The sequence below is a fragment of the Pseudochaenichthys georgianus genome, chromosome 15 (genome assembly GCF_902827115.2).
Source record: "Pseudochaenichthys georgianus chromosome 15, fPseGeo1.2, whole genome shotgun sequence".
Lineage (NCBI taxonomy): Eukaryota > Metazoa > Chordata > Actinopteri > Perciformes > Channichthyidae > Pseudochaenichthys > Pseudochaenichthys georgianus.
The window spans coordinates 21,378,936-21,400,661 of NC_047517.1; the positions used below are offsets into that span (position 1 = coordinate 21,378,936).

General features: G+C 43.1%; 1 protein-coding gene across 1 annotated transcript in view; it reads left to right on the top strand.

The window, feature by feature from the left end:
• Positions 1-21,726, top strand: part of lmbrd1 (LMBR1 domain containing 1) — a 59,500-nt gene that overhangs the window by 5,025 nt on the left and 32,749 nt on the right. The window contains exons 4-5 of the mRNA XM_034100867.1: positions 8,614-8,711; positions 10,482-10,549. Of these exons, the coding sequence (XP_033956758.1) occupies positions 8,614-8,711; positions 10,482-10,549 (166 nt within the window). The remainder of the gene's footprint in view (positions 1-8,613; positions 8,712-10,481; positions 10,550-21,726) is intronic.

Consider the following 21,726-nt stretch of genomic DNA (forward strand, 5'->3'; position numbering starts at 1 on the left):
TTCCCATATATATTTTCTTATGTGGTCGTAGCCCTGGGAGTGTGGTGTGAAAGATCTGCTTGAAAATCTGTTGTTGTCTTGTAACCTCAGGCTGTTGATAAGCAAGGCTGATTGCTTGTTAAACCTTCCTAAAATAAAAACAATCCCTGCATTTCCCAACCTCTCCCTCTGATTGGTTTTGTGGTGTTCAAGGTGAGAGAAATGTGTGAATGCATTCTGAGAGAGAAGAAATAATTTAACACAAGACATGTTCCTGAGGTCAGTGCACTGTTTTTATGATAAGATTCAGAGTTCCTTTCCTTTATGCCCAAACTATTCTGAAAGTAGTTGTTATATATTCAGTGAGATTTAAACCTTTTAATTACAAAATCAAATGGGATCATGATGCTTCTCTGTGATGTGTGTCACTGCAGTGAAGAGATGTTTGTGAAGATGACCTTTGAAGTGGCTTGTGTGCTGAGTCTAAGCAAAGTCATATTTTACTGCAGGCTAAAGTAATACGCCAAAATTGAAAATGTGATTAATTCAATTTTGGCTACAAAGTCTATTTTACTATCTTGTTGTCGATGTTTTTGACGAACTAGAGACTCTTTCACTCTTTCTTTCTAAAGGCATTGCTTTTTTATTTGCCAGTAGGTGGAGACCAAGCTCCATGTGTGCTCACAAATCTAACCTTTTAAAGTGGATTTTTTTTCTCACAACCTTATTTGACAGCATTGTCCATTTGTCTCTTCACAAATAAAATAATTATAGGCTTGATCCCTGTTCCTATTTCCTCCACTGACTCATGCTTTTTCTTCCAGGTGACTGACTTGCATTCAGTAGCGATCACAGTTTATAAGCGTGGGTATATGTCCAGCTCTTTTTAAACCCCCCTGCTGAATATTTACATAATGTTTGGAATCATTAAATGTCCTCGCATAGCTGTCATCTGGTAAATGAATATCGGATGGTGGTTTAGAAAAATGTACATTTCTTCTTTGAGCACACATGTTTAATCAAACCTAAAGTTGACACTGTTAACATTTCTGCAGCCGCTTGAATCAATGTTTCTGTTTTATAATGATTACCCTGAAAGGTTTTACATGCACAGTCAGGTCACAGTGGAGAAATACTGTATATAGTCGAGAAATTGCAACACCTCTACATTGTTATTTTTTATGGATTTGTTACTTTTGCAGTGAGATATTTATAGATTATCTCGCCCTATTATTTGTTAAACTGCATGTGTGCTTCTGTTAAAGCACACCAAATGTATGTGAAATCTCTAATTTCTTCACATTCTGCTATTCCTATAATGGCTGCATCAACAATGGCATCATATTTAGGTCAAATAAATGCATTTAGTCAAATCCTAGATGGGTAAGGGCATTCATTTATGTGTGCATGAGTATAGTTATTTACTTTAGGGCTCATTTCAAGGCTGAACAACAAATCTCTGAGAAACAGATATTCCAAAATTGACTGTAATGTCAAAAAAACGGATATGAAAATAGTCTGTTATAGTGAAAAGTTATTTCCTGTAGAGAGTTTTTTTTAACCTACACAGTGTTGTATTCAATCAAATGTATCTTGAAAATTGACAGAGAGGATGGGTGCCTGCAACCGAAACACCCACTTCCTTTTAGAGCCCAAATAGCATTCTGTGATCTTTGATGAACCCTAAGTTTGAAAGCCTCTCAATCTCCAGCCTCTGTCCATTTATACATTTCCTTGGACTGCTCAGTACTTCGAAGCACTGGTGCATGAGACCCTTAAGCAACAGTGCAAAATACCCCTGGGACCTCTGAATAAATCATTTGCTTTCTCACTGCCCTTTTTAATGCCATTTGTAGAGGAGAAGTTGTAGAGGAAGGGATCATCTAGTAAATACTCTGCAAGTACTTTCTTCTGACTGTGATTATTTTCCATCCTGATGTGCTGACTGGATTTTGGAGGAAAGTGGTAGCCAAGTGCTTCTTTAAGACTGTTTTGAAAACATTGACAAATTGCAGTTTGATTTGAGAGCAGCTCTGTGTGATCCAGAGGGGCCTTCAACAATGAGAACATTGTCCAGTGTGAATAAGAACAATGGGTACTTTTTTTGCCATCATTTGCAAAAACTAAAACCCATAGTGCTTCACTTCTACTTCCTGAATCTAACTCCAAACATACAAAACAGGGATTCAAACATTTAGACAGTGGGCAGCATTTTATGCCTGGAGTTACCTCTTTAACCATTTGTTCATTTGTTGTTGTTTTTAGCACCACAAATGCTGGATTTCTGAGGCTTATTCTGTGACTATCAAGTTACTATGATGAGGTTCATTCATTTTGGAAAATAATATAGTGAGCGGGACATTTTACATTTGGAATATAAACCAGACCAACTAGGTTATTTCTGCATTAATTCCTAATAAGGCTAATCATATCTATGGTATTTTTGTCATGTCATTTCTTGTTATTGGTGCAGAAATAGACAAACACCCATATTTCTGTTATAAGTCAATATTAATATAATATTGGCCATAGGTCTGTCAAGTTACCATATTTTACTATATTGTAATTGTTTCCAGAATACATCCCAATAGCAATATTCACAATTCATCTTTTGAAATTAGTAATAATATAATCAGTGAAATTAATCTTTGCTGGTTTTTTTCTGCGTTGAGTTATTACCATGTGTTTTATATTCAATCTTTTTTAAATGAAAAGATCAAGTCTCTTCTCTGCTAAAATAAAAGACCCAATTTTATTGTAAAAAAGGTACATGACCTTTGCTAACAAGCTACATTTTCAAATACCAATTTTACTTCAGCATTTGTTTTAATATAATTTAGTTGTATTCTATCAAATATATTCTGAGAGAACTCCTTTTGGTAATGTTGGTTTTGCTCAATGAAGCTTTAGAAATGGTGTTTAGCACACACAGGTCTTCTGGTTCAGAAACCATTTGATAATACATTGCAACGATATTTTTCCTCCATTTAAAAAATTCAGTTCACTATTCATGTCCTTCATGGCTACTGAAATTGATGGTCCCTACTTCCTGTAACAATGCATAAGGGGCCCTGTGGAGTCCATTTGGGATATGACGACTTCTTTACAACCAGACAAAACATGCCATTGAGCTATGAAGTGAATCAAAATGGCATATTTAACAGGATGTTCCATGTTGTGACAGTCCATTTTCAGGCAGATGGCAACAACTATATAAACACGCGGTTGGACGATGTTTACATTGAGACCAGCTTCTGCAACACAACCTGTAGGTTCCCACAGAGTCCATTTAAAGTCTGCAGTCGGCGTTACTGCTTGCTGCCATCTCGTCAGCTTGGAGTCAATAAATCAAAATGTGGGTGACAGTGTTGTGGAAGGTAGGCGAGGGAAAGGTGTGCCAAGCAAATGACAGTCAAAATCACTTGAGTGACTTTGATAGACCAAGAGGAAATGTCAGTCAATGCAAAGATGCTAATAATGCACTTCACAAACATTCATTCTCAAAGTGCTTTTTCTTTAGGTATTAGGTTACTATGATATGATATAATATATTCTTTTGTAATAACTTAAATAAGAAAAGCTCTGTATTCAAAGCTATGATAGTGTTTGCCAGCCAGATAAACAAGGCTTTCTTCTTTGTATAGTGGTGAGCTATCTGAACATTTTATATTCATACTGTTATTCAAAACAGGGGTTACACACTTCTTATCATCTTTGAACTGTAGGAAATAGTTGTAAAACTTGATCAACTCCAAAGAATGAATCAAAACAAACTGACAGCAGAAAGCTGTGATACGCCGTCAGCTTATCAAGTTCCTTTGTCTTGTATGTTAGCAAACATCTGTTCATTCATACGTTCAGAAGAAACCGAGCATCAAATTAGAGTCCTTCATGCTACCTGTCAAATTGAACTTGAATATTTACTAGTGTTTATTCCAGGTTCGACCCCCTAAAATTGGATACGTCCCTGATGTTTACTGGAAATAAGAGTGCAAGCTCAGAATGTCATACCTTTCAGCGAGTGTCTGTAGACAGATATTTTCAGCGAGAAATCTCCCATGGCATTTCATTTTCACTTCAAATGTAATACATGCTGCCTGTCTGCAGATGCCAAGAGTCCAGGTGCTAATGCCCCTGTGGAGAGCCATAGCAAGGTGAAGACAAGGCTCTAATGTTCCTCATTTAGAGTGAAGCTACTTTATTTGATTGATATGTTGGTATATTTATAATTGTTGTACATTTCTGCAAATGATGATTCAAATATAATGAGGTTTTGATATTGCGTGTGTTGATTTACTCACATTGTTTCCCCAGCTGGCACTCTATGAAGGTTTCTTTTCAGCCATCTCTTCAACCAATTTTCCAAAATGTTGTTGCTTTCCTTTCAGTAAGGGGAGTACTATGAACACAAACATGTATAAAGGGTGAAGGAAGGACATGTATTATTTATTCTCTACTCTCTGTCAGGAGGATAAGTGTGCTAAACTTGTATCCCTGGTCAGGTAGAAGATGTGCTTAGAGTAATGGATGATACATGGTAATGCAGTTACCATGCATCATCCATTCTCTATTCTCTCAGTATGTTAATATTCCCGGTGTTTTGATTCATTTTACCCATTGCCTTAACCCGCAAGCATATGTCAGCGGCTGCACACAGTGCATGGCTTGCATTTATTGGCTCCTGGCATCATCCTAGACTCACTTTGTCTGGCTGTAAATGAGTGTAAATGGATATGTTAGTGGCGCAATGAATACGTGTTTATTGGAAGTAATGCCCTGTCACAATCACAGCTGGCAAAACGAAAGCCACTGTAACAATGACATTCATTTGTCTGAAGCAGAGAGAGCATTTTGTGAAATGTAGTCCATTTCACAGGGAAGCATGTTTATACTTGCCTGAGGCCATGCACTATTGACTGATATGAAGCAGTTGTTTTCCACATGTACACTGAAGTGTGGTACTGAAAGTCCCTTATATGATGAGGCCCTCTGTTTCGCGACGGCGGACGGGGGGGTGTGCTAGTGGAGCCTCGCAGTGGCGAAACCACGCCGCGCCACACAAATTGCGCCGCATAAGTGCGCCACATTTGCGGCTTAGTTGAGGCCCCCTCCGCAAGGTGAGGCGGACTACAGACTGCGTGGGGCCTCACCTTGCAGAGGGCCCGCAAGGTGAGGCCCCACGCAGTCTGCGTGATCGGCCTGTAGGGAGGGACGGTACTGATGCTCTGGATTAAATGTTATCAGGAGCAGCTTTACAATTGTTTTGCTATAATATGCTAGTATGGCACTGCTTAGGGAAAACAATAAGATGTTTTGTGTTGGTCTTAATATTTTATCCATTATTTTGTTTCTGACTTCCAACAAAGACTTTACTCATGTATTGAAAATCGCTACGGTCAAACCAAATCTCTATTCAACATGTAGGAAAAAGGGACTTGTTGTGGTTAGCTGTTTGTCTTTCTGCACATGTTTTACTTGGCATCACAATGTGACTTGTGCTAATGATTCACATTATCACCTCAAAGAGGCGTTGGGCTATGCCAACCTTGCTGCTGGGTGCCTTCGTGTTTGTTACATGCTTTCCTTTGAGTTATTTTGGGTTTGTCTGGGCTGTCTTCACTGGCATGCATTTGCCGCAGAAAGAAAAGCCCCCAGCTTGAAATAGCATCTCTCTATTAGTGTTTTTGACTCGCGTCCGCTCTATGAATTCCTAATGTTTTCGACTGTTGGTCTTTCTCTTAATAATAATGGGTTCCATTTATAAAGCACTTCATATTTGATTTCAAATCCCGAAGAGCTACAAGTAGTGAGCATGAACAGTATAAATAAACATTACACAACACGGTAGAATTTAATAAAAAGCAATAAAAAAATTAAAAATAAATAAAAGGGTGATAAAAAGGTCTAGGCAAAGGCTCTTTTGAAGAGATGGGTTTTGAGGCCTTTTTTAAAAGTCTCCACGGTCTGTGGTGCTCTCATTTGGTCGGGGAGAGCATTCCACAGACTGGGAGCAGCCGAGCAGAAGGCCCGGTCTCCCATAGTACGGAGCTTAGTCCTGGGGGGTTTGAGGAAGTTGGAGTTGCTGGAGCGGGTGGTCCGCAAGGAGGTATGGGGGGTGAGGAGTTCCTTGAGTTAAGGCCCTGACACACCAACCCGATTTTGGGAGTCAGAGGCCGTCAGAGGCTGTCGGGCATTCGCAGCGCCGTAGTCAGGTTGGTGTGTCTCGCACCGTCGACCGTGACACGCCTTATTTGGACTGCCAGACCCGATGCATGGCCGATTCAACATGTTGAATCGGCCATGCATCGGGTCTGGCAGTCGGACCAAATAATCACTCTGATTGGCTGTTCAGCTAGCAAATCAGTGCATGAGAAGCGAAGCGGAAGTGAGGGACGTAAATAAACGATTTAAGAAGGCACACACAGACTGCTATTCATTTTCATCTCATCATGGCGATCTGGAATGATGCAAACGAAGACCTGCTCATCACCTTGATCCAGGAGAGGCCAGCTCTGTATGATATTACGGAGAAAAGATACTCTTCTTCTTCTCTGTCTTCCGGTTGTTGCCTCTTTTGAACGACGAATACACACTACCGCCGCCTGCTGGTAAGGAGAGTTATTGCCACTCACGCACTGAAGTCGGTGCGGTGTTTTCCCGTGCGACACATGGCCAAAACGCAGGAGAACACGGCCAGGCAACAGCCGACTTCAGCGTCGGCTAGTCCTCTGGTGACTGCTTGGTGTGTCAGGGCCTTTAGGGAGGGGCAGTTCCATGGACACACTGGTGGGTGAGGACGGAGACCTTGAATTCGATCCTCAGTTCCACGGGTAGCCAGTGTAGTGCTTTAAGGATGGGGGTGATGTGTTCATATTTGCGCACCCTCATCTTAAAAAGTTTATTGTACAGGAAGAACTAAACAAACAACTTAGATCACAGAAGAGCGAGTTCTTTAAACCAATAACAGCTTTATTGCATTCACTGTGTCCAATTCATACAGAAGGTCTATGAAATTATTTTCTGACGAAGATTGCTTTTTTAGAACCGAAGGTTAAGACCAAACTAAAGTTATGACTAGTGCACCACTTAGACTTAAGCCCTGTATGCGTTGCGCCCGGGTGTAACTTTTACGCCTAGTATGGAGCAGGCGTAAATCGGAAAGACAGACTAGTATCCATAGTAACGTAAAACAGGCAAGAAGGATATTAACGATGGCAGGGCGTCTTGTTTACATGTTTAACAATGAAAGGGCATTAAGAAGAGAAAGAGTCGTCCGTGATCGAACAAACCCACTGGACATCTATTCAGACAGTGAACTGATAGAGAGGTTTCGGCAGACAAGCCCTTTTTGATTTAATCGAGGAGATCTCCCCTCAACTCCAGCACAGATCAGATCGAAACCTTGCAGGTGCTGATTGCGCTCAGATTCAGAATTGTTTTGTGTTCCGCTCTCAATTTGACGGTCTCCACCTCCACACGAACGATTTCTTTCTCCGTCAGTTCCCGCTGTAGCTCTGACAAATCCCTCTTTTTCTTTCGGGGTGTGGCCATTTGGGATTCCCCTTGAGTCATCGCTGACGCTGTGGGTGTGGGAATTCCCTCTTCTCTGAGTCTGTAAAATGGTAAAATGGCGTTGCTTGGCAACAATTACTGTTTCGCGTGTATTCACGTGGACGCGCATCTTAAGACCAGGCGCAGCTACGCCCGAGACTAGTCAGGCTTGGTGCACTCGGTGTAAATTCGAATCACTACGTCGGACGTAGCTAAGCCCGACGTTAGAGTTAAGCCCTACTTTTTTAGGCCCAGCTGGTGCACTCCACTCCTGAGGTATAACAACAAAACAAAAAACTCACACATTAAGATGCAAGAACACTCAATAATTTACAAAAAAACACAATATAACTGTCTACTTCAAGTAAGTGCAAATGGGAGTGCAAAATTGTCCATAGCAGCGTAAAAGTGATGCAACATATGACATTGAGCAGCCATTGATATACTATGCAGTCTGTTTTCAAGGGGGAATTAGGGAAGTACTGACAAAAGAGAAAAGCAACACAACTGGTTCAAGGTTAAGGAAAAGAGATACATTTGGTCTGTGGGGAAAGTTAAATGAGAGGTGTTTTATAACAAATGTTTTTTTAAGGATGACTGCATTTAAGTTATTTAAGGTTTCTCTGTGGTCTCAATGTTTCTTGGTATGTGAATAACTGATCCCTGCCCTAGATTTGTCATTAGAAGACTTTTAAGAAATGGGGTCATGCCATCTCAGAAATTCTGATGACTGAAGTGTTTGAGTTGAGGAAATGGTGTTACTGACAGGGGGAATTATATTAGTTTATGACTGTAGTAAGACCTGAGAAAGGAGATTTATTTTACAGAAATAGTTTTTTAATATACTTTGCCTTTTAAGATGATCAGGGTAAATAATTAACACTGTAATACTAACTTCAAATCTGAATATAACACATTACATTTATATGTATATACCATACTTGTCATACATGCTCTGCAATGCTTTTACATTTTGACATCATGATAAAACACATTGCCCTACTGTGTGCTCATAAGGGGTTATAGATTTGTAGATGTCTGTGACTAATCTTGGATTTCAATTCTTCTTTTCTTGACATATAGCACTATACTCCATCATACTATTCTGCGTCTTCCTATGGATCCCCTTTGTTTATTTCTACTATGAAGAAAGGGATGACGACAACATGAACAAATGCTCGGTAAGAACTCCCATTTCTTCTTATACACACAGCACTGCAATCTGCTTGGATTTGGTTCTGAAGGATCCAAATTCATTCAAATGATTCAGGTGCAGTTTACCAATATGGTAAGTGCAAAATGTCTTGTTGTTGTAGTTTAAGGCAACATGAAACCATTAGCTAAGAGATGATTTCAAGTCAACACAGTGCATGACAGATTTGAAGTCTTTCTGGTCATTTCGCTGTCATTTCATTTCAAACCTTTATTTATACAGATAAATCCCATTGAGATCATTGATCTCTTTTTCAAGGGAGACCTGTTCAAGTAGTTCCACATGAAACATAAAAACATAAACAGAACAACAAAAGGACATCATCCAGCATCATTTACATAATTATCCACATAAGCAGGTACCAATAGCTTCCGATTGACTAGCATCCAACCGAGCTTTAAAAACATTTAGTGGCACTAGATTGTTCAGTTTCCATTCAATTTGCAGACTATTCCAAGACAGAGGAGCTGCGCATCTAAATGCTGTCTTCCCTAAGACAGTCCTAGCAGTTGGCACATTTAATAAAACCACTGCATTCGATCTCAGGCAGTAGCCACTTACAATTCTCTGAGAGATCAGGGAGCAGATATAAGATGGAAGTTTCCCTAGCATGGCTTTGTATATAAAAATGTACCAGTGACTGAGCCTCCGTACCAGAATATCTATCTACTGTCAGAGACAGAAAGCAGAAACAGATCCTGACCAAGTACAGGCTCAGTGACCACAAACTGGCAATCGAAACAGGAAGACTCAAAAGATCCTGGCAACCAAAAGAGAACAGAATATGTGGTCACTGTACGACAGGTGAGACTGAGACAGAGATGCACTTCCTCCTGAAGTGCCAAACATTCAACGAAGTAAGGAGCGTTTACTGGAACAAGTTGAACTCTGTAATCCCAGGTTTCAAGGAGGTTGATGACCTCTCAAGACTGAGAGTACTCCTAGGAGAAGGAGACAAGACACATCTTGCTGCCCAATATGTATACACATGCCACAACCTGAGGGACAGTGAATGACACACACACACACACACACACACACACACACACACACACACACACACACACACACACACACGCACACACACGCACACGCACACGCACACACACACGTGTTGAAATGTAATTGTATCACTGTATATATATATATCATCAATAATATGTAAACATTTGAAATGTATGTTAATGTTGTTAATTATTTTGTATTGTAATGCTTTGGCAACATTGTTTAATTGAACTTTCATGCCCCTTTGAATTGAGAGAGAGAGAACAAAAATTCCAATGTGTACTATAGGACAGTACAAAAAACTGTTTTTTGAAAGTAGCTCTCATCCTAAAAAAGGTTGGTGACCCCTGGTTTAGACAGTAGCTGCTGTGTCCCGCATGAGCTCAGCCCCCTCCTTTTTAATTTTTTTATCAATCGTTTTAGTGAGTATTGTACCAAACCAGTGATCACAAAGTGCCCTTTTATAATTTCAATGTGTCAGTTTTGAGCTGACAGAGGCATTTTCTCTTACAGACAATGAAGTCTTTTGTATTGTAACTTTAGAAGCACCTTGAATAGCGCTGGTAGTGACACCTTATCTCTGCCAGGTCAAACTGGATCTACACTGACTCTGAATAGCTGTCACTCACTATTGTCCTTATCTAAATGGAGTATATGACCCCGTTCCCTCATTAAAAATGAATAATAATATTTCATGCCTGTGATTGACCAGTAAAATGTTCTTCTTTTCCAGCAAGTGAAAAACGCTCTGAAGTACACAGTTGGGTTTGCCATTGTCTGCGTCGTGCTCCTTTTAATTGGGTAAGTTGGAGAAATGGCTGGTTTCTTTGGCTTCAGTACACGATAGGTGGAAGAGGGCGTGGATGTGTCATTGCGTGGAGTTAATGAGAGGAAGGCCACCATATCATTTGCCTGGCCATGATAAGCCATTAAAATAAAAAAAACTATAGACGTCCTCTGTCTAAATAAAGGTGGTGTTCTTGTCAATCTGATTCCAAACCAGCATGTGTCATCTATGTACAAAGCTCATGTGGAGAGAATATTGAGGCTTTTCTGTGATGTTGTGTGTTATATCTACAAATCTATATTGATGCACCTTCTCAGCCATGTCCCATTTATCCCGCAATTTTCTACTAGTTTTGTTCCTGTACCTGCAGTACATAATAGACTTCTCTGCAGCCGTGACAGCAACATGCCACGAGTGCTACCTAAACTAAGCAATGTGCTCTCTCAGCCGTTAAATGATACATTGGAGGTTTACTTGGTTGTAGAAAAATAAAGGACCCATGACTATACTTTTTCACAGTTAGTGTTTGGAAGTTTGAAATTTGAGACTAAAGAAATTATGCTCCTCTTTTACCTCATGTACTGGAAACTAGAACTAGAAGGCTTTGTTCTGGCTATTGTTTCTGTGGTAACTAGGGGTGTAACGGTTCACAAACATTTCGGTTCGGTACGTACCTCGGTTTTTAGGTCACGGTTCGGTTCGGTACATTTTCGGTACAGCAGAAAAAATTATCACAAAACATAAAATATATATATATATTTTTTAATTATTATTAAACTGTGAATAATGTATTCACTCAAATAAATACAAAATATAATAAAATAAACATTAAGGTGCAGCATTTCGATGAACTGAAATAATCTGTATTTGAACTTTACTGTACTAGTACCTAAGCAGCCAGTTTGACATTATGACTTGCTTGTCATTGTATTTTCATGTTGTTCTAAAGAAAGATGTACTTGTCCATATTGCTTGCCAAAAGGGCAGATCTGCTGGCACTAGCAATGTCTCCTGCTGTGGAGAACACCCTCTCGCTAGGGACAGAGGTAGCAGATACAGCCAGGTAGCGCTTTGCTAACATGGCAACATAAGGATATTTGGCGTTTGTAATAGCTTTGGCTCGGTCTGAACTTTCTGCGAGTGGTGGAGGCTTAAATGCTAGCAGGAGTTGGGTTTGCACTTCAGTCTTTTTTCTTTTGGTACCTGTGATATTCACGTTCGGGTGATGCCTTTTTAAATGAGTGTGCAAGTTTGATGTATTGCCAGCCGCGTAACCAATTTTAGTTGAACAATGCGTAGTACCCCTCACTGCAGTGCGCAGTACCTCAAGATGGGCGGTGGGGCTCAACATGGGCGGAGCCTCAACGCCCCTCCTTCTCAACCTTTGAGGCACGTGACGGGACGGCCCCTCCTTCTCAACCTTTGAGGCATTACATTACATTGCATTTAGCTGACGCTTTTATCCAAAGCGACTTACAATAAGTACATTCGACCAGGAAGACACAACCTTGAAGAAAACAGAATCATATAAGTACATCAGGTTTCAAAGAGCCAAACATTTCAAGTGCTACTCAACAGCGTATAGATACGCCAGTCCTTTATTAGTATATAAGTGCTCTGTTAGCAGTTCTTTGTTAGTAATTCTATCGCTCGAAGTGGAGTCGAAAGAGATGAGTTTTCAGTCTGCGCCGGAAGATGTGCAGGCTTTCTGCTGTCCTGATTTCAATGGGGAGCTCATTTATTTTGGAGCCAGGATAACAAACCTACGTGTTTTTGCTGATGGGAACTTGGGAACTTGGGTCCCACTCGCAGCGAGGGTGCACGTGACGAGCTTCACAGATGACGCGTTGCATCCTGTTTCCGGGGTAGCAGTTCTGTTCTGTTAATCATAGCGTCAGAGTATTAACTATATTAACATATTATATATTATATTATTAATATATATATATTAGGGCTGTCAAACGATTAACATTTTTAATCAGATTAATCACAGCTTAAAAATTAATTAATCATGATTAATCACCATTCGAATTATGTCCAAAATATGCCATTTCTTTATGTATATTGTTGTGGGAATGGAAAGATAAATGAAAGAAGACGGATATATCCATTTAACATACAGTATGTATGTATGTATGTTTATTATAACATTGTTCTGTGTGTCAAAATGAAAGACAGCCCACACACCTATCAATCATCAAACCGTGGGGTCTTATTTCATTACGTGTTGATTTCTATCAACAAGTAATGTTGTATCGATGTATATAGAGGTGTAGGCTACTACAGCAAAAGTATTCTCTGTCGGGACTTCCTGCAACAACACCACGCCGTTATCTTGATTCTGATTGGCCAGAAGACATTATCAAAGATGTTCTATTGAGAAGACGATCACTACGTGACAAAAGTTTTCAAAACCGTTTCTAGTCTTTGGTATTTCCAGACAAGTGGCTACTGAAATCAATCTTACTAACTGCTGTCTGTGCAATTTACTCCGCGGACTTTATTTTGCTTACTTTAACATCATTGTTCATGGTGGGGCTAAGCCATTTCTTGGTATGGCTGTAGCCTACCCCAGCCATACCCTGGCGCTGCCACTGGTGGGATGTATGGGGCGGGCCATTCTGCGCATGCGTTAAATGCGTTAAATATTTTAACGCAATTAATTCAAAAAATTAATTACCGCCGTTAACGCGATAATTTTGACAGCATTAATATATATATATATAATATAATGATACCTTGAGGTCTGTAATGATGGCGAGTGATCTGTCACCATGGCAACGGCATTTAAAAATGTAAAACTCAAATTAAACACATTAACAGCCTTCAAATCATATTTTAATGACTATTTGCATGTTTATTGCATCAATTATTTCAGTTATGACTTCAAGAAAGGGCCTTCATTTGTTTCTTAACGTACACCTTTTTAATTTGTATTTTTATTTCAGAGGCAATATTGTATATTTACTCACTTTTTACTGAAAAACATGTGATATAAATGAAATCATATAGTACTGTATTTCCTACCAGTATTTTAAAAAATATATTAAAAAAGTGCCATCGTATTGACAAATTGATAGAATTGACAGGATAATATCAATGGTAATATAATACTGTGAACAGAGCCATTCCGCATACTGTACTTCTACTTTTGATACTTCGAGTACATTTAGCTGATAATACTTATACTCTTTTACTTAAGAAACACTTTGAATTCAGGACTTTCCATTGTATTGAACACAGAATGCAACAGACAAGACAGGACAAAATAATACACAGACAGATCGTGACTAACTAATACATTTTGAGGCATTAGTGAACCTAATACAGCTGATTGTAACAGTTCCCCTCCAGCAGCGGTCACTCATGACCCCATCTCAAATTATGGCCTGCTTCATCAATGAAAAACTGAAATATTAAACCCTTATTTATACATACCTCATTGAAATCAAATTGGGCTCTTGCCACAATGTAAAATGCGTACTGTAAATAAAGAAATGGTATGTTAGGTTGTTGTGATGCTATGGTGTTCACTGACAAATAATATTCCTCCGTGAATGTTGTTTTGGATATAAATAAATCACAGCATGTCTCAAACTATGAGCAATAATGGAGTGCATAGCATGCTGAAAGCATTATACATTTGTATACATTATTATAAACAGAAAAATAGGACTACTATATGTATACTGTATATCCAGTATCTTACCATCAAAACAAACACCCCACAGTTGTTCGAGAACCCTTGTCTTGGTAGGCCCTGTAGTGTGAAAAGTCAAAAGTGTCAAAAATGACAATTACATCATACTCTTCAGTAGAATAATTTTAATAAATCTAACCTGGACATCATCCACACCAAGACTTGCCCAGGGCACAAGATCTGAGCAAGGTTTCTGTGAACACAATGCATGTGAAAGTTAAGAATAAGTACAATTTAATTCAACTTTATAAGTACTCGAAAATCATTCAGAAAATCTTTGAACACTGTTGGAACAGAAACAAACTTGAACTTCCAAAAAAAAAGTCATTAAGGGGTAAAACAGAACAGCCCCGCTGTCAAGTGGCATCTATGGTTCCGTTCAATGCCTTTTATTTAATACAATGTATCCCATGTTAGTTCAAATAAAACAGAGCCATAGATTAAAAAAAGATAGACAAGTGGTCTAAAACAGAACTACCACTGTCCGGATGTGTTGTAACTGTGTGCCAAAAAACCTGAATGGTTTGGTGCGACTATCATCTCTCCAGCCAGTGCCACGGAGGGGATCTAGAAAGAAAATCTCCCTAGCTTGTGGCCTCAATATCTGTTAATATCACACATTCCAATATCAACAGGTATACTTTGACATACAAACGTTATATTATACAGTTGTAGGATCTGTATTATACAACTAAATTAAGCGTTGAATTTAAAGATAGAAACACTATTTTCGGCTAGGGTTAGGGTTACCGATTAACATGAGTAACATGAAGTAAGATGTCTTACTATGGGATGCGCCTCATCGCGGAGAAAACAGAAGCATCAATCTCATTACGCCAATCCTGATTGGCTGGTGATCTTGACGTCAACGTCAGGGTAATCACCCCCTATAAGTAGCTTGCGCCACAACGCATGCGTCATTCAAAATAAGCACCTCTTCTCGCTTCACCATAGCAAGGAGGGCCGTCTGGTGAGACATCTCACTTCATGTTACTCTGAGACTGGGGTTACGTAAGTAACCTATAGTTCTCATTCATAACACTCCGTTCGATGTCTCACTATGGGATATTGTAGCTCCCGTATTGCCAGACGAGCTTATCTCGAAAATCACCGATCAACCAGAATTTAACAGGTAGAGTCCCGACTCAACAAGGTGCCCAGCACTGCTCGGGCCACGCTTGGAGCGGAGACGTCTAACCTGTAAAAGCGGACAAAAGTGAGCGGCGAGGACCAGCTCGCCGCTGCACAGATGTCTTGGATGGAAACACCCTTGAACAAAGCCCAGGATGTACCCAGGCCCCGAGTCGAGTGAGCCCGCAGACCCGAAGGTGCTTGCAAATTCTGACTCGTATAGGCCAAAGCAATCGCCTCCACGATCCAGTGGATTGGACTGTTACTAAGCCGTTGCTTAGTAACAGGCTTGCCCTTGTGAGGGTTAGCCCAGGACACGAAGAGTTGGTCATTAAGACGAAGCTCCTTTGATCTGTCCATATATGTGTGTAAAGCCCGGACTGGACACAACAGATCCTGCTGCTGCTCCCTGGAGGAAACCAGCGGCGGAGGAAATGCCTCAATGTCAATTGGGGTACACGAACCGACCACCTTTGGTGTAAAGGCAGGGTTGGGCTTCAACAACACTCTCGTTTGCCCTGGGGCGAACTGAGTGCATGAGGGATGTACAGACAGTGCATGAATATCGCTGACCCGCTTGGCGGATGCCAGGGCCAGTAACAGCACTGTCTTGAGTGACAGATGTTTCATGTCAGCTCCTTCCAGGGGTTCAAATGGGGTCATTTTGAGCCCATTTAAAACCACTGCCAGGTCCCATAAGGGCACCAGCGACCTGGAAACAGGGAGGAGCCTGCGAGCTCCCTTCTTAAAACGGCAAACCAAAGGATGTTGGCTAGCCGTCTTACCCTCAAAGCCCACATGGCATGCAGCAATAGCAGCCAGGTACATCTTGATCGTGGAGAAAGCTCTGTGTTTATCGATCAAGTCCTGTAGGAATGATAAAATCACCCGACAGGACATTGAAAAGAGATGTGTCCTTCTTGAAGGCACCACTCCTCAAACACCCTCCACTTACAGTCGTAAAGAGACTTGGTGGAGGAAGCTCTCGCACTCTGAATAGTGTTTATCACCTTCTGAGGGAGTCCCACTGTATTCAGATTGTATCACTCACGGGTCAGGCCCATAGTGCCCCGCGCTCTGGGCGTGGGTGAAGGATCGCCCCCCCGCTTGAGACAATCTGTCCCTGCGTGGTGGGGGCTGCCATGGCTGCCCGCACAACAGCTGATATATCTCCGCCAGCCCGTACGTTGCAGGCTAGGGCGGAAACATCAGACTAAGTGTGTGGCGTTGCTCCTTCACTCTGGCCAGAGTTAAGGGGAACAGAGCCAGGGGTGGGAACGCGTACAGAGGACCCGGAGGTCAATCGTGTACGAGTGTGACCCCGCCTAACAGTGCGATTGAATCGTGCATTAAAGAGAACAGCTGTCATTGAGCATTCTTTCTTTTTGCGAACAGATTTAACGCGGCTCCGCCGTAACGCACCCACAGCGGACTCACGATCCTTGGATGAGGAGTCCAGTCTGCATAGAGTGGTGCACCTCTGGACAGTAGTTCTGTCCCGAGGTGCATCACTCCCGGTACCTGTGTCGCTCTCAGAGAGAGGAGACGTCTGCCGCTCCAAGGGATCAGTTTGTGTGCCAGTGTGTGTGACTGGAGACAACGCATCCTCCCTTGGCGGTTCATACACGATATCGTGTTGTCTGTCCTCACGAGGACATGGTGTCCTCTGAGAGAAGGCAGGAAGCGTTTTAGGGTGGGGAACACCGCTAAAAGCTCCGGGTGATTTACGTGCGCCCGCTTGAGGTCTCTGTTCTAGAGACCTCTCACCGGACGACCTTCGTAAATACCCATCAGCCTGTCTGACATGCGTCCGTGGTGACCACCTTCCGTGAAAGGACAGCACCCGTAGGCGTGTCCCACACTAGAAAAGTCTGGTGTAGTGCCACTACGCATTACATAATAACTAATACTCTCCGCACGCCGTGGCGCGCGGGGTTTAGTTTTATTATGAGACCCATGTTGAGCGGGTGCTTTACGAGGACATTTGTCTGCGTAATCTGACTCTGCTCGGCGGGCATTAGAGATAAAACCCTTCTTTCTAGGAGAGAGAGAGCCTCTCTCTCCAGAATATGGGTTGACTCTCTCTGGGCTTGTGAAAACAGATAAAGTATAACTGTTTTGAGAAGCCCAGGCAGATGTCGTGAGTATCTCCTGCTGTATGCTCCTTAGAGCCAGCTGAGATGTCACGCTTACGGCTCCAGCCGGCACTGCGCATGCGTGTGATGGTGGAGCCTTCACGACCCGTCAATAATCCGCCTTTTGAGAGATGCCGTAGCTGCTCTCAAAAGGGGAAAAATTGGCAGGCTGTTTATTGGTTTTATTGATGTTCTTTTCATTTTTTTGAGCTGTGCCTTGGGCCTGAAGCCTGGATGCGTCAGCGGCAAATGTTTTATGACAGAGGAATCAATCAACGTGTGACATGTGTTTGTGCGGACTTGAGGATGGTGTTTAGGCATCTCTCGATGCGGCGGGAACACATTCACGGAGGGGAGAAGGAGGGGCTGTCACGCCGCTCGCTTCTTCTTCCTCGATTGCTGGCCGAAATTCTGGGTTGGCTGAGCCTGAGCTGCAGCCGGAACCGGAGATTTTCTCGGCCAACTTGCCCTTGTCTCCAGCCTGGGCTGGGGACTCGGGGTGGGTTGCGACCTCTGCTTGTCCGGTGCTTTAAACCGGGCAGAGTTCGCTTGAGTGAAGGACTGCTGCTGCGAAGGCAGCGGCTGGGCCCTTCGAGGGAGGCAGAGGTGGAGTGCCTCGTCCTCCTTCTTCTTCGTCTCACACCTCCTTTGCATGGAGGCGAGAGCGGAGCTGAAAATTCCCTAGGGAACGATGGGTATATCCAGCACATCCTCCTTTTCTCGGTCAGGGAGGTTGGTGAGGTTGAGCCATCTCGCTCATTCCTGCACCACCATGATCCCCATTACCTTGCCCGTGGCCTGGACGGCGCAGCGCTGGACACGGAGGCAAATGTCCGTGACCGCTGCCATCTCGTCCAGAGTGGCTGCTCCCGGGCTACTCGACAGGTCCTCGCAGAGCTCCGCTTGGTAGGCGGTTAGCAGCGAGGACACGTTCAGGGCCCTGGCGGACAGCGCTGCAGCTTTATAGGACTTTTCAGTCATTGTGGACTGAAAGCGGTCCGCCTGTGCTGGCAGCGTGGGGTTCCTGCTCGGTGAGGGGCCCACCTTTGGTAGAAGGTGGGCCGCTACCAGCGGTTCCATGGGCGGAATGCGGAGCAGGCTGAGCCTCTCCATTCCATCGCAGTCCAGGGAGGAGGCACCCTGGATTGGGACCTTGTTGCTGAAGGGCCGGTCTCTCCACGAGACCGACACTTCATCCAACATTTCTGGAAAGACCGGGAGGAGTTGCCTCCTTTTGCCCGCTGTTTGGGGAAGATGTTTCCCCTCGTAGCGGGACCTGGAGGTCTCCTTGGCCATTTCAGGCCACGGAACATTGAGTCTGACCGCAGCGCGTTTGCACACGGCCTGCAGGTCCATGCTCAGACCGGGCGAAGCTTGTGTGCTGTCGCCCGGGAGAGCAGCCCTCGCTCCAGGCTTTGCAGCCTGGGCCGATGACATGAAGGTGTCCTCTTCTTGTTCATCTGACTCGGACAGGAGGAACGCCAGGGCGTCCTCCTCTTCATCCTCCTCATAATCCATCTCGAGGACATCCTCCGCGGGTGAGACCATGGTGAGGTCTAACCGGGAGCCCCAGCTTGGTAAAGCTGGGGCGGATTCCCGCGTGTCTTGTCGTCACCGGGTCCCGGTTCTGAGGCCCTCGCTGATAATGAGCCCCAGACCGACACGGAGAGGGGTTCGCTCTCTGTGGCGGACGCCCCCGTGTCTTGACTGCCGGCCAGCGGGTCCACGGACATGGGGGGGTCCTGTTCCGACAGGCTAGCTTGTCTTGCTAACCGTCGGCGGAGGCTCTTGACTGTGAAGCGGACACAATGTCCGCATGAGCCGGGGTTGTCGATAGTGCCTCGGGCGTGTTCCAGCCCGAGGCAGGCCGAACAGACCTGGTGTGTGTCTGTGCCCGAGATCTTCAACCCGCAGCCGCAGAGTCGAGCCACCGAGTCGAGCCACCGAGTCCCTGACTCCTCTGGTGTGAGAGAGAGGGGCGTCCATCTTTGTCGCCTCGTGGCGTGGAGAGTGCCCGCTCTCGACAGGTGGGACGGGAAAAAAGGTCCTTAATCCGGAGAACAAGGACGCTGTGGGTCTTTTATTCCCGGAGAATACTGACTGGTGTGGCAGTATGCTCCTTTTTTAATCCTTTTCCCCTCCGTGGGGAAAAAAAAAACGTCCTCGCTACCGTGGTGTCGGTAGAGAGGAAGCGAGCTAGCAACAGGTGTGCTGCTAGCTTGAAAAAATCGGACCTACCTTACTTTCTCGGAGAGAAGGGCGAGGTCGATTTTAAGTACTAACGGCGTTAGTACTACCGTCTTCCTGCGAAGCAGAAGGAGTAGCCGGCGAGTGCCCGTCGACCAAAATGGGTATTTGGGTTCAGTCTGTGGACAGTGAAGATTGCCCGGCTACTGTGAGATGTGCTCTGAAGCGAGAAGAGGTGTTTGAATCACGCATGCGTTGTGGCGCAAGCTACTTATAGGGGGTGATTTCCCCTGACGCTGACGTCAAGATCACCAGCCAATCAGGATTGGCGTGATGAGATTGATGCTTCTGTTTGCTCCGTGATGAGGTGCATCCCATAGTGAGACATCGAACGGAGTGTTATGAATGAGAACTGTAGTTTCCATAGTTTCCCCACAGCAGCAGACGCACAAAATGACGTCCGCTGGCGCATCATAAACACGTCGGATAGTGAAAGTGCATTCGGATTCTCTAAAGTACCGCAGTCTCTTCTCCTAAGTCCTTTTGAATTCTCCTATCCACTATCCCTTAACCCCGTGACGTTTCACTCCGAGGTCAAGGAATAGGAGATAGGATTAGAATTTAGGAGCTGATTTTTTAACTATCCGACCGCAACCCGGAACTGCTACCCCGGAAACAGGATGCAACGCGTCATTTGTGAAGCTCGTCACGTGCCTCAAAGGTTGAGAAGGAGGGGCCGTCCCGTCATGTGCCTCAAAGGTTGAGAAGGAGGGGCGTTGAGGCTCCGCCCATTTTGAGCTCCCGCCCATCTTGGTTCGGTCCACCTGTCTTTGTCCGTCATCCTTGTAAGTAACTGCGAAGCCAAAATGTTCCCAAACCGGAGACTTCAATGATGCTGGAGGATTTTCGAGCTCAACTTTATCTGCGTTCGCCATTTCGACAGTTCCTCAAATTACTGACTAAATATTAACGCATCCCTCTGACCAGCTCTCATAGTATGCCTCTCGTCCAATGAAATGACTTCCTCGCTCCATGACGCGTTGTGTTGAACCCAATGTGAGCAAATTACTCTGAATGCTGCGACGCAGCACCTGAGATTACTTCCAAAAAGTTGTTCACATTCTCAATTTTTTATGTTTAACGTTATATTCGTTCGTAACCGAAGCGCCCGTACCGAATAATTTCGGTACGGGTACGTGTACCGTTACACCCCTAGTGGTAACAAAATAATGGCTTTTATACTGGCCTGCTTTTCTCATACTAGGAGAAATCATGGTTGAGGTAGGTTTCTGTTAATTTATTTGGTCTTTTCTTCATGCGATTTATATTTTTTCTTTTTTAGCTTGCTAGGTGTATACCTCATTGTATTATTTATATTTTAATGCTAATTTTAATTTGAATATTGCCACTGCAAGTAACTTTGTTTAACATTAGGACCCTACCCTCTCTTGTTATTTGTGTTAAAGTTACTACAAGACACTTTAAACTTGTTATGAAACATTTTCAATGTAATACTAATGCCTCTATTACCTACATATGTAAACGAGCCGCGCCTGCCTGCATCTCATCGGCTTTAAATTAGAATGATTTTCTTTTCTGCTTCAACTGAAACAAAATAAATACATAAAGAATCAAAATCATTACATAATGTTATTGTTTTCAAGGTCTTAGAGTGAGGAGGCTACGAGCATTTCAGAATGCTCAAACATTATGCATGATGAATAAACAAAAGCATTAATGACTCTGAATGTTTCTATGTTTGTTATTCTAAGAAAATACCCCTTAGAGTTTGCAAAAGTTACATTTCACTGCAGAAAAAGTTGTAGAGAGTTTTGTCACAGCTAAGGTCACTTTTATGAGGTGTGCTTTCCTAGAATGAAAAATGACACATGGCATGGCCGAAAGGAAACTATTAAGTGTGGAGCCCTGAGGGTAGCAACATGATAGTGGGGCAGATAAAAGCTATTGAGACCTCAGACCTTTTTCTTTTTGCATGTAAGGCAAAGAGAAGTCTTAGAGATGGTAATTTCATGTATTT